Genomic DNA, 13,276 nt, shown 5'->3' on the forward strand with positions numbered 1-13,276 from the left:
CCTTCTCGAGCTGGCTGAAGGACCTGGCGACGCCGCACCTGCGGAGGCCCTGCTTCCGATTGGGGCAGGCTGGGGGTAGTATCATAGAGACCTCCAGGGACAGAGCGGCCTTCTCAAGCTGGCTGAAGGACCTGGCGACGCCGCACCTGTGGAGGCCCTGCTTCCGATTGGGGCACACTGGGGGTAGTACCATAGAGACCTCCAGGGAAAGAGCGGCCTTCTCGAGCTGGCTGAAGGACCTGGCGACGCCGCACCTGCGGAGGCCCTGCTTCCGATTGGGGCAGGCTGGGGGTAGTATCATAGAGACCTCCAGGGACAGAGCGGCCTTCTCAAGCTGGCTGAAGGACCTGGCGACGCCGCACCTGTGGAGGCCCTGCTTCCGATTGGGGCACACTGGGGGTAGTACCATAGAGACCTCCAGGGACAGAGCGGCCTTCTCGAGCTAGCTGAAGGACCTGGCGACGCCGCACCTGTGGAGGCCCTGCTTCTGATTGGTGCACGCTGGGGGTAGTATCATAGAGACCTCCAGGGACAGAGCGGCCTTCTCGAGCTGGCTGGAGGACCTGGCGATGCCGCACCTGCAGAGGCCCTGCTTCCGATTGGGGCACGCTGGGGGTAGTACCATAGAGACCTCCAGGGACAGAGCGGCCTTCTCGAGCTGGCTGAAAGACCTGGTGACACCGCACCTGCGGAGGCCCTGCTTCTGATTGGTGCATGCTGGGGGTAGTATCATAGAGACCTCCAGGGACAGAGCGGCCTTCACGAGCTGGCTGAAGGACCTGGCGATGCCACACCTGCGGAGGCCCTGCTTCCAATTGGTGCACGCTGGGGGTAGTACCATAGACACCTCCAGGGACAGAGTGGCCTTCTCGAGCTGGCCGAAGGACCTGGCGACGCCGCACCTGCGGAGGCCCTGCCGCTAATTGGCACAGGCTGGGGATAGTATCATAGAGACCTCCAGGGATAGAGCGGTCTCCTCGAGCTGGCTGGAGGACCTGGCCACGCCACGCTTCTAACTGACACATGTTGGAGGTGCCATCATAGAGACTTCCAGGGATAGCACGGCCTTTCCAACCTTCCTGAGGTTGGGGGAAACCTGTGGGACTTTGGAGGTGGCATCATAGAGACTTCCAGGGACAGAGCGGCCTTCTCTTAACTGGCAGCTTCCAGATGTTGGGGGACTTGGTATCATAGAGACCTCCAGGCACAGAGCGGTCTTCTTGAACTGGCGGATGGACCTGGCGATGCCAACCTGTGGAGGCCCTGCTTCTGAGTGGTGCCCGCTGGGGATAGTGTCATAGAGACCTCCGGGGATAGAGTGGCCTTCTTCAACCTGGCACTTCCCAGGTATTATGGGATGGCAATGCCCCACCTGTGGACGTCACACTTCTAACTGGCACCTGCTGGGGTTGGTATCATAGAGACTGAACCCTAACCTTCTTTCTCTCTCTCCCTCTTTCTCTCTCTCTCTCTTTCTCTCTTTTTCTTTCTCTCCCTCTTTCTCTCTCTCCCTCTTTCTCTCTCTCTCTTTCTTTCTCTCCCTCTTTCTCTCTCTCCCTCTTTCTATCTCTCTCTTTCTTTCTCTCCCTCTTTCTCTCTCCCTCTTTCTATCTCTCCCTTTCTCTCTCTCCCTCTTTCTCTCTCTCTCTCTTTCTCTCTTTTTCTTTCTCTCCCTCCTTCTCTCTCTCCCTCTTTCTATCTCTCTCTTTCTTTCTCTCCCTCTTTCTATCTCTCCCTTTCTCTCTCTCCCTCTTTCTCTCTCTCTCTCTTTCTCTCTTTTTCTTTCTCTCCCTCTTTCTCTCTCTCCCTCTTTCTATCTCTCTCTCCCTCTTTCTTTCCCTCTTTCTCTCTCTCCCTTTCTCTCTTTTTCTTTCTCTCCCTCTTTCTCTCTCTCCCTCTTTCTATCTCTCTCTTTCTTTCTCTCCCTCTTTCTATCTCTCCCTTTCTCTCTCTCCCTCTTTCTCTCTCTCTCTCTCTTTCTCTCTTTTTCTTTCCCTCCTTCTCTCTCTCCCTCTTTCTATTTCTCTCTTTCTTTCTCTCCCTCTTTCTATCTCTCCCTTTCTCTCTCTCCCTCTTTCTCTCTCTCTCTCTTTCTCTCTTTTTCTTTCTCTCCCTCTTTCTCTCTCTCCCTCTTTCTATCTCTCTCTCCCTCTTTCTTTCCCTCTTTCTCTCTCTCCCTTTCTCTCTTTTTCTTTCTCTCCCTCTTTCTCTCTCTCCCTCTTTCTATCTCTCTCTTTCTTTCTCTCCCTTTCTCTCTCTCCCTCTTTCTATCTTTTTCTTTCTCTCCCTCTTTCTCTCTCTCCCTCTTTCTATCTCCCTCTTTCTCTCTCTCCCTCTTTCTATCTTTTTCTTTCTCTCCCTCTTTCTCTCTCTCCCTCTTTCTCTCCCTCTTTTTCTTTCTCTCCCTCTCTCTCTCTCCCTCTTTCTCTTTCTCTCTCTCTCTTTCTCTCCCTCTTTCTCTCCCTCTTTCTCTCTCTCCCTCTTTCTCTCTCTCTTTTTCTTTCTCTCCCTCTTTCTCTCTCTCCCTCTTTCTATCTCTCTCTCTCCCTCTCTTTCTTTCTCTATCTCTGTCTCTCTTGGTCTCTCTTTCTCTCTCTCTCCCCTTCTCTCTTTCTCTCTCTCTTCTCTCTCTCTTTTTCTCTATGTCTCTGCCTCTTTCTCTCTCTCTTTCTTTTCTCTCTCTCTCTTACTTTCTCTCTTGCTCTCTCTCTCTCTCTCTCTCTCTCTCTCTCTCTCTCTCTCTGTCTATCTCATCATCTGTCATCTTTCTCTATCTATTTATCTATCCATATATTATTCCCTGCTCTCTCTCTCTCTCTCTCTCTCTCTCTCTCTCTCTCTCTCTCTCTCTCCATCCATCCTGTCTCTGTCTCAGACTCGGCAACTTGAAGCTGCCTTGGACTTCAACTCCCAGAATTCCCCAGCAGCCAGCCTGAGCCACGTGCATCTCACCTTACGGACGTGGGCGGAGAACAACACCGCACGGAAGTGCACCTTGTCTTTCAGGGCTGACACCTGCTTGACGAACTGGGGAGCCGTAGTCGGGTTCTCCTCCGCCTGCAGAGGAAGCAATGAGGACTAGGAGATCAGCTGTCTCTTTTGGGGGGAGGGAGGAGGAGGAAGAGGAGGAGGAGGAGGAGGAAGGACTGGGGGGTCCCTGGTGCTCTCTGAGCTGGCTGGTTTCCTTGCAGACGTCTCAGGACCCGACTAGGGAACGTCATCAGGGCTAGAAGGGAGGAGGGGGAGTTGGCGAAGGACGACCGAGTGGTCTCCTTTCCATCCATCCGGCTGCGATTTCGACGCTAGCCCTGAGGTTTTGTGGTTTTTTTAAAAAATTTCTTTCCCAAGCCAATAGGAAAGGAACGAGGAGCCGAGACCGCAACGCTCAGCCTCCTGTTGTGTGTCCCCCAGCGCAACCTTGCACAACGTTGCGCAAATCACCCCACCCCAGATCGACCAAAAAAATAAAAATAAAATCCACCCACATCCCAGCGTGAACAGAAGGCAAATCTGGGGAACACGCACGCACACGCACGCACACGCGCGTACACACACAGAGAGAGACACAAACACAACCCACTCCTTGCAAGAGGCCTCCAATTATCCTCTCCCACGGACAGCCGGGAAGAGACCCGCTCGGCGTCATTAAGTGGAGCCCTGTCATTAGCTGGCATTTTCTCCTTGTGTGTGTGTGTGTGTGTGTGTGTGTGTGTGTGTGTGTGTGTGTGTGTGTTGCGTGACTGGGTTTGAGTGTCTGCGGCTGGAGGTTTTCACGAAGAGACGGGACAGCCGTTTGGCTGAAATGGTGTAGGGTTTCCTGCCTGAAGGGGGTTGGACTAGATGACCTCCGAGGTCCCTTCCAGCTATTATGATTATCGTTGTTGTTTGCTTGCTTGTTTCTTTGTTGTTCTTCGGCATTCCACACGTCGAGTCCTCGAATTACGACAACAGACGCCCGAATTTCGCTCACTAAGGGAGAAATTGCTGAAGGGAGCTTGGCCCCATTTTACGACGCTGCTTGCCACCGTTCTTAAGTGAATCCCAGCGGGCAGTTCAACGAATCACACGGTGCTTAAGTCAACCTGGCTTCCTGCTTGTCCGAAGGTCGCAAAAGAGCATCACGGGACCCCGGGACGCTGCGACCGTCATAAATACGAATCATATGCCGAGCGTCTGAAGTTTGATCCCGTGACCCCAGGACGCTGCGACCGTCATAAGTACGAGTCGGTTGCCGAGCGTCTGAATTTTTATCACGTAACCTCGGGATGCTGCGACCGTCATAAGTACGAGTCGGTTGCCGAGCGTCTGAATTTTTATCACGTAACCTCGGGACGCCGCGACCGTCGTAAATACGAGTCGGTTGTCGGTCGTCTGAATTCTGATCAAGTGACACACACACACACACACACACCCCGGGGGGGGACGCTGCAACGGTCCTCTGTCACTTTTCTCGTCGTAACTTTGGAACGTCACTAAACGAATGTTTATAATTTGAGGAGTACCTGGGCTGTAGACCCCCGTATGCCTTTCCAGCCCCCCAATTCTTTCATCCCGACAGAGGCAAATGTGGAGGCGACGAAAGAGTTGTACGATTGCGCGACTTTTTTTTTTAACGAAGCACTTACCGACGCCAAATAGTTCTGTCTCCAGTTGCGACGACAACCCCAGTTTATCCGCCGGCCGTGCAAGACCTCGAAGGCGGCCACTTTGGCCTTGATTTGGCCCATCTCCGACGGAGGGATGTTGGTCACCAGCTGTCTGGCTCGCCACCTGTAGACGCACAACGACAACGCACCGAGGTGGGGGGGGGGGAGGGTGTTAGAAGTCATCCTCGATTTACAACGCTTCACTTAGTGACCGGTCAAAAGTGGCCGTGGCCCTGACGAAAGGGACTAGGGACTTTTTTTTTTTACGACCGTGCCAGCGTCCCCCCCCCCTCCCGGATCGAAACTGAGATGGTCGAGAACTTCAAATGCTTTAAGAGGGGAGGACTTCAACTCCCAGAATCCCCCAGCCGGCATGTTTTAAGAGGGGAGGACTTCCATTCCCAGAATCCCCCAGCCGGCAAGCTTTAAGAGGGGAGGACTTCCACTCCCAGAATCCCTCAGCCGGCGTGCTTTAAGAGGGGAGGACGTCATCTCCCAGAATCCCCCAGCCGACACGCTTTAAGAGAGGCTGACTTCAACTCCCAGAATCCCACAGCTGGCACGCTTTAAGAGAGGCTGACTTCAACACCCAGAATCCCCCAGCCGGCGTGCTTTAAGAGGGGAGGACTTCCATTCCCAGAATCCCCCAGCCGGCAAACTTTAAGAGGGGAGGACTTCCACTCCCAGAATCCCTCAGCCGGCGTGCTTTAAGAGGGGAGGACTTCATCTCCCAGAATCCCCCAGCCGGCACGCTTTAAGAGAGGCTGACTTCAACTCCCAGAATCCCCCAGCCGGTGTGCTTTAAGAGGGGAGGACTTCCATTCCCAGAATCCCCCAGCCGGCAAGCTTTAAGAGAGGCTGACTTCCACTCCCAGAATCCCTCAGCCGGCACGCTTTAAGAGAGGCTGACTTCAACTCCCAGAATCCCCCAGCCGGTGTGCTTTAAGAGGGGAGGACTTCCACTCCCAGAATCCCTCAGCCGGCACGCTTTAAGAGAGGCTGACTTCAACTCCCAGAATCCCCCAGCCGGCACGCTTTAAGAGGATACAGGCTGGGGAATTCTGGGATTTACCTGCAAAAGATGCCTTGGCTGATCTCCTGGAACTGGGCCAGCACAGCTGGAGGCTCGGGCCACACCACACTTTTGCCGTAGTCGGCCATGTTGCGCACCCCTTGGAAACGTCCTACCAGCTCCAGCAGGTACGACCTCACTTTGTGACGCTTGTAGTAGGCCATGACGGCGTAGATGGCGCGCAGGTACCGGCACCGCCTGCGGGCGAGGGCTCCTCTCCAGACCTGGGTGTAAGAGGCATGTCGGAATCCGGACTCGCAACACGGGAACACAAAATTTTAACTCCGTTAAGGACCACCACAGTCCGGTGAGCTGCTACGTTGCCCCTCTTTCTGACAACGCAACCGCCGCACAAACCACATCAGGCGGACACAGACAAGGGCCTTTTAACCCTCCCACTTGTAAAGGCGGTCCTCGTGTTACGACTGCCACCGTAATCTGTCTCCGCTTAAGACATGTTTGCCCTGTTTTATGACCCGTCTTGCCATACTCGTTAAGTGGTGCGGGGGTTAAACGAGGCCCGCGGTCGCTCAGCGAATCGGGCTTTCCCCCTTGACTGGGTCCGTCAGAAGATCGCCGAAGGGGATCGCGCAAACCCAGGACACCGCAACGGTCGTAAGCACGAGTCGGCTGCCAAGTGTCCGGATTTCAACCACGTGGCCTTAGGGATGCTTCAACGGCCGTTAAGTGGGACAAACGGTCCCAACTCTCCTTTTTCAGAGCTGTTGTAACTTTGAACTGGTCACTATAAGCGCACCGTTGTAAGTTGAGGACTATGTTTACCTATAAGGACATCGGAAACCGCCAGCTGCCGGCAATGTGGTTATATACTGAGCGTTAAGCCAGGATTCGTAGTTTTCCTTCGCAAGACTGTTGCATAGGCCTTTCCACTGCCGTCGTAACTTTGAACTGGTCACTATAAATGCACCGTTGTAAGTTGAGGACTATCTTTAGCTATGAGGACACCAGAAACTGGTGGCTGCCAGTAACATGGTTATACCGAGCATTAAGCCAGGATTCATAGTTTTCCTTTGCAAGACTGTTGCATAGGTTTTTCCACTGCCGTTGTGACTTTGTATTGTCACTATAAATGCACCGTTGTAAGTTGAGGACTATCTTTAGCTATGAGGTCATCAGAAACCGGCGGCTGCCGGTAACGTTGTTATATACCGAGCGTTAAGCCAGGATTTGTAGTTTTCCTTCGCGAGACTGTTGCATAGGTCTTTCCGTGGCCGTCGGAACTTTGAACGGTCACTTTAGGAATGTTGTCAATCAAGGACCACGGCGGAATTCCAACAGTTTCGTTTCGGGACGCTAAATGTGCGGTACAGCGCCCGTTTCTTGGATCGGGTTCTCGTTGGAACGAGAGGACCAGACACCCGCCTTTCCCACCAACTGGTGACCACAAACCAGTGGTGGGGTTCAGCCAGTTCACACCACTTTGGCACAACCGGTAGCTAAATTTTGCTGCGTTCGGAGAACCGGCTTAATGCACACAGCTTCCGGAAGTCCAGTCTAGGCCTCGGAGGTCTGAAGGAGGCCTCCCAGGCCTAGAACGGCCTGCCGGAAGTAGGTGGATACCACTTCCAGCGGGCTGTTCTAGGCCTCGGAGGCCTGGAGGAGGCCTTCCAGGCTTAGAACGGCCCGCCGGAAGGACATGGATGCCACTTTCTGAAAGCCTGTTCTAGGCCTGGGAGGCCTGAAGGAGGCATCCCAGACCTAGAACAGCCTGCCGGAAGTGCGTGGATGCCACTTCCAGAAGTCTGTTCTAGGCCTCGGAGGCCTGGAGGAGGCTTCCAGGCTTAGAACGACCTGCTGGAAGGGCATGGTTGCCCCTTTTGAAAGTCTGTTCCAGGCTTCAGAGGCATGGAGGAGGCCCCTCCAAGCCTAGAACAGCCTGCCGGAAGTGCGTGGATGCCACTTCTAGAAGTCTGTTCTAGGCATCAGAGGCCTGGAGGAGGCCTTCCAGGCTTAGAACGGCCCGCCGGAAGGACATGGATGCCACTTTCTGAAAGCCTGTTCTAGGCCTGGGAGGCCTGAAGGAGGCATCCCAGGCCTAGAACAGCCTGCCAGAAGTGCGTGGATGCCACTTCCAGAAGTCTGCTGTGGGCCTCGGAGGCCTGGAGGAGGCCTTCCAGGCTTAGAACGACCTGCTGGAAGGGCATGGTTGCCCCTTTTGAAAGTCTGTTCTAGGCCTCGGAGGCATGGAGGAGGCCTCCCAGCCCTAGAACAGCCTGCCAGAAGTGTGTGGATGCCACTTCCAGAAGTCTGCTGTGGGCCTCGGAGGCCTGGAGGAGGCCTTCCAGGCTTAGAACGACCTGCCGGAAGGGCATGGCTGCCACTTCTGAAAGTCTGTTCTAGGCCTCGGAGGCATGGAGGAGGCCCCCCCCCCAGGCCTAGAACAGCCTGCCGGAAGTGCGTGGATGCCACTACCAGAAGTCTGTTCTAGGCCTCGGAGGCCTGGAGGAGGCCCTCCAGGCTTAGAACAGCCCGCCGGAAGTGCATGGATGCCACTCCCAGAAGTCTGCTGTGGGCCTCGGAGGCCTGGACGAGGCCTCCCAGGCCTAGAACCGCCCGCCGGAAGTGCGTGGGCGCCACTTCCGGAAGTCCGTTCTAGGCCTCGGAGGCCCAGGCCGGCATCCCAAGAAGAGAACCGGTTGTTCCGGTATTTGAATCCCACCGCTTGCCGGCCGTTGGTACCTTCTGCAACAACAGCACAATGATGGGGATCAGGTTGGCCCGCTCCTGCTCCAGGGCAAACAAGGTGCGCGGCGTCCGTATGAAGATCTTGGTTTGCCCGTACGCCACGTCGTCCTGGAAGCCGTGTTGCTCCATCAGGGCTTGGGTGGCTGCGGCATCCGAGGCCATGAGGTGGTTGGGCCAGGTGTATTCGCATGTCATTTTGTAACTGGGCAGGGGAGCGGGGAAGAGAAGAAGAAGAAGAAGAAGAAAGTCTGAGAATTGGGCCTGCTTTGACCGGCGTGCAGAGGGCCTTCGGAAGACCCTCGGAGGTTCTGCGGCGCAAAGTCAACGGGCCTGTTGCCACCCCGGAACACGAAGCTCCGGTATTTCCTCCTGCGAGGAATCGTGCCTCCGTTTTGGCCTTTCTCGCCGTTGCAAAAGGAGGACTGTGGGTCTTTGGTGCCCTCTGAGCTTGCTTATTGTTGTGCCGACATCTCATGACCCATCTAGGTAACGTCATCAGTACTAGAAGAGAGTGTGGTTAACGCTGAGGTGATTTACGATGACGGGGATTACGAGGCCCACCGGATTTCCCAGCTGCATCCGGCACCTTCCTCCCCCTGTTCAGCGAAGGGCCGAAGACCCCGAGGGCACCGGGGACGCTGCCGAAGAGAACACCCGCGTCTTTTCTTCCTTCCGGAAGCGTGCAAAGACTTTGCCGTCAAACCTACCGGAGCAAGAAACGGTGGTACGGTTGCCTGTAGGCAAAGCCAGCCCTTCGGACCCGCACGTTCTCCAGCAAGCCCAGATAGGACACTTGGTGACGGCAACGTTCCTCGTCAAACAGCAACGGGGACTTGTGATCGTTGGGCTTGATGCAACGGACGTAGTAGGGCTCCTGTGGAGAAAAGGAGCGTGTGCGGAGTTAGGAGGGGACCCATCTCACGACTCCAGTTTGCCCCGTTGGCTGAAATTGCGTTGCTGGTTAGAAATCAGATCAAGTTTCCTCAGGCGACACTAGAACCGGGTAGGTCTTGCTAAGTGCGATAGGTAGCCCTCGTCTTACCACCCCAAACCTCCGTTGCTAAGCAAGGCATTTGTTAAGTGGCGGTTGCCCCATTTGCAACCTTCCCTGCCATGAATCCCTGCCATTGTGAGTCACACCGTTGCGTCTTCCCCACTGACTTTCCAATGAGATGATTGCCAAAGGGGAGCAGGGGACTGCGGGGACACCGCCACCGTCATAAAGATGAGACAGTTGCCCAGCGTCTGAATTTGGATGATGATGAAACGGTCCTAAGTGTGAAAAATGGTCCTAAGTTCCTTTTTTCCCCGTGCCGTTGTAACTTGAAATGGTCACTGTGAACGGTCGTAAGTCGAGGACCACCGATATAGCTGTGGTTTCATAAATGAGACGTTAATGCTAGGGGCAGTCCTCGACTTAACGCCCATATTCGTTTAGTGATTGTTCCAAGTTTACCATGGCCTTGAAAAATGTGATTGACAACCGGTCCTTGGGCTTATGACTATTGTCGTGTTCTCACAATCGCATGATCCAGCATGTGTTTATGACGGTTGCCGTATCGCGGGGGGTGGTGGTGGTCACGAGATCCCCTTTTTGCTGGTTACTCATTGCCCGGCCTCAGTGATTCACTTAACAATGATGGCCCGAAAGTTTATAAAACGAAGCAAAACTCGTTTAGCAACGGAAATTTTGGGGCTCAGTTGGTGGCTATAAATCAAGGACAACCTGTAAAAACTTGCCAACAGCCAGAAAGAGTGTCTTTGTGTCACTTATACTGGAGAGGATTTCAGCTGATGTCTAGTCTCCGATATATCGACTTTTGCAAGATTTTAGAGCCTTAAATGCTTCGGCTCTTGCTTTGTATTGATGGAGGCGTTGCATAATGAAACCTTTAAAACTAACCGTAATCTCCATCTAAGTGTGGCTTATTTATAGCACACCGGTCCTGCACAAGCCGCCATCTGGCAGGCCTCTAATTTTAGCTGCCAGCGCAGCTGAAAATAGACGGGCGACCGTCGCAGCTCCCTCCCCATCCGGAGTTCCTCCTTCTCCAACCGGAAAAGAGCCCCAGATGTTGGCTTGTCCCTGACTCCCTCTTCAAAAGCACAGTTCAGAAGACTGGGGGATTCCGGGAGTTGAAGCCCGCCATCTTAAAATTGGCCACGGTTGAGGAACATCGAAGGAGGACCTGAGACACTTCGGAAGGTGTCGACGGAGCCGTGGTGGGATTCAAATACCTGGACAACCGGTTCTCTTATTGGATGCAGGCCTGGGCCTCCGAGGCCTAGAACGGCCTTCTGGAAGTGGCATTCACGCACTTCCGGTGGGCTGTTCTAGTCCTGGGAGGCCTCCTCCAGGCCTCTGAGGCCCACCGCAGACTTCTGGAAGTGGCATCCATGCACTTCCAGCGGGCCGTTCTAAGCTTGGAAGGCCTCCTCCAGGCCTCCGAGGCCTAGAACAGACTTCTGGAAGTGGCATCCATGCACTTCCGGCAGGCTGTTCTAGGCCTGGCGGGGCCTCCTCCAGACCTCTGAGGCCTACACTGGACTGCCGGAAGCTCTGTGCATTAAGCCGGTTCTCCGAACTTGGCAAAATTTAGCTACCGGTTCTGCCGAAATGGTGCAAACTGGCTAAATCCAACCACTGCTACTGAGGCTTGTTAGGCCCAGTCTTTCTCTTTCAGAGTCCTGTTCATAGGACTGGGGAATTCTGGGAGTTGAAGTCCACCATCTTAAAAATGGCCACGGTTGAGGAACATAGAAGGAAGGCCTGAGATACTTGGGAAGGTGTCAGCGGAGCAGCGGTGGGATTCAAATACCTGAACAACTGATTCTCTTATTGAATGCAGGCCTGGGCCTCCAAGGCCTAGAACAGCCTCCCAGAAGTGGCAACCACGCACTTCCGGCGGGCTGTTCTAGGCCTGGGACACCTCCTCCAGGCCTCCCAGGCCTAGAACTGACTTCTGGAACTGGCATCCACGCACTTCCGGCGTGCCGTTCTAAGACTGGGAGGCCTCCTCCAGGCCTCTGAGGCCTAGAACAGACTTCTGGAAGTGGCATCCACGCACTTCCGGCGGGCCGTTCTAAGACTGGGAGGCCTCCTCCAGGCCTCTGAGGCCTAGAACAGACTTCTGGAAGTGGCATCCACGCCCTTCTGGCAGGCCGTTCTAGGCCTGGAAGGCCTCCTCCAGACCTCCGAGGCCTACACTGGACTTCCGGAAGCTCTGTGCATTAAGCCGGTTCTCCGAACTCGGCAAAATTTAGCTACCGGTTCTGCCGAACTGGTGCAAACTGGCTAAATCCAACCACTGCTACTGAGTCTTCTTAGGCCCAGTCTCTCTCTTTCGGAGCTCCGTTGATAGGACTGAGGAATTCTGGGAGTTGAAGTCCAGCGTTTTAAGATTGCCAAGGTTGAGGGGCCTAGAAGGAGGATCTGAGACAGTTGGGAAGGTGTCTACTGAAGTCCCCTCCCCCAATACGCCAGTCCCTCATTTTGGAGCCCCCTTCCCAGAACCCGGGAATTCTGGGAGTTGAAAACCCACCGCCTTAAAGTTGCCAACAGTGAGGAACACAGGACAGGAGACACTTGGGAAGGTGTCTACTACGTCGCCCCCCCCGCCCCCGTTTCCCCGTTTGCCCCAGTCTCCTTTTTTTTTGGATCCGGGTTCACAAGACTGGGGAATCCTGGGAGTTGAAGTCCACCCTGTCTGCAGGTGGGCCAGGTTGAGGGACCTGGAAGGAAGAACTCAGATCCTTGGGAAGGTGTCTACCGAGGCTGGTTAGGCCCAGAGTCCTGTTCCTAGGACTGGGGGATTCTGGGAGTTGAAGTCCACCTGTCTTTCGATTGACCAGCTCGAGGGACACGGTCAGAGAAGGGAGGACACTGCTTGCCCCAGTCTCTCCTTTTGGGATCCGTCTGCAGAGGACTGGGGGATTCTGGGACTTGAAGTCCACCCTTGTAACCTTGCCGAGGGTTGAGGGACCTCGAAGGAAGATCTCAGATCCTTGGGAAGGTGTCTACTGAGGCTGGTTAGGCCCAGAGTCCTGTTCCTAGGACTGGGGGATTCTGGGAGTTGAAGTCCACCTGTCTTTCGATTGACCAGGTCGAGGGACACGGTCAGAGAAGGAGGACACTGCTTGCCCCAGTCTTCCCTTTTGGGATCCGTCTGCAGAGGACTGGGGGATTCTGGGACTTGCCGAGGGTTGAGGGACCTCGGAGGAGGATCTCAGACACGTGGGAAGGTGTCCACCGAGGTTCCCCGGTGCTTTGTTAGCCCCAGTCTCCCTCTTTCAGAGCCCCTGCTCTCAAGACGAGGGAATTCTGGGACTTGAAGTCCACCCATGTTTAGGAGGCCGAAGGATGAGCCTCAGGCTTGGCTGCTCGAAGCTGGGCGGACTTCAACTTTACCGTCCACCAGCTTTGCCTCGACTGTCCACCGACGCGACGGCCTCCGTCTCTTGTTTGGGGAAGCCCCGGTTCCCAGGTCCTAGGGGAATTCTGGGAGTTGAAGTCCGCCCGTCTCCAGGTCGCCAAGGCTGAGGAGCACTAGAAGAGCAGGGAGATCTTCTCCGGGGACCTACCTTGGAAGCTAGGTTGTCCACCAAGGCCACGATGGAGTTCTTGAAGAGGGTGGCCGCCGTCAGGGGGCGCTTGGTCACTTCCGTGATGCTCTGCTTGCCTTCCGGCCACATCTCCCGGAGGAGGGGGTCTGCGCTGGGAAAAGACGCAGGAGGAGGGGGGTCAAAAAAGTCAAGATGGCGGCCGGGAGGAAAGGATCAGGGTTGAAAAGCCGGGGGGGGGTGGTTATTTGCCCCCGAGGACCGTGGGGAGTTTGAAATCGCCTCCGAGGGA

At 54.9% G+C, this 13,276-nt stretch overlaps 2 protein-coding genes and 1 long non-coding RNA gene across 3 annotated transcripts in view; all 3 read right to left on the reverse strand.

Moving 5' to 3' along the window:
• The window catches only part of LOC308678096, a 112,503-nt gene that overhangs the window by 80,604 nt on the left and 18,623 nt on the right, over positions 1-13,276 (reverse strand). The gene's annotated exons all lie outside the window — the stretch shown is intronic.
• PTPN23 (protein tyrosine phosphatase non-receptor type 23) overlaps positions 1-13,276 on the reverse strand; it is a 113,634-nt gene that overhangs the window by 30,733 nt on the left and 69,625 nt on the right. The window lies entirely within an intron of this gene.
• LOC308678063 (unconventional myosin-Ig-like) overlaps positions 2,846-13,276 on the reverse strand; it is a 28,549-nt gene continuing 18,118 nt past the window's right edge. The window contains exons 12-17 of the mRNA XM_081344889.1: positions 13,006-13,138; positions 9,132-9,298; positions 8,419-8,626; positions 5,719-5,942; positions 4,626-4,770; positions 2,846-3,057 (exon numbers count right to left, since the gene is read on the reverse strand). Coding sequence (XP_081201015.1) covers positions 2,872-3,057; positions 4,626-4,770; positions 5,719-5,942; positions 8,419-8,626; positions 9,132-9,298; positions 13,006-13,138 — 1,063 coding nt within the window. The 3' untranslated portion in view covers positions 2,846-2,871. The remainder of the gene's footprint in view (positions 3,058-4,625; positions 4,771-5,718; positions 5,943-8,418; positions 8,627-9,131; positions 9,299-13,005; positions 13,139-13,276) is intronic.

The sequence above is a fragment of the Vipera berus genome, assembly GCF_964194415.1.
Source record: "Vipera berus genome assembly, chromosome: Z".
Taxonomy (NCBI): domain Eukaryota; kingdom Metazoa; phylum Chordata; class Lepidosauria; order Squamata; family Viperidae; genus Vipera; species Vipera berus.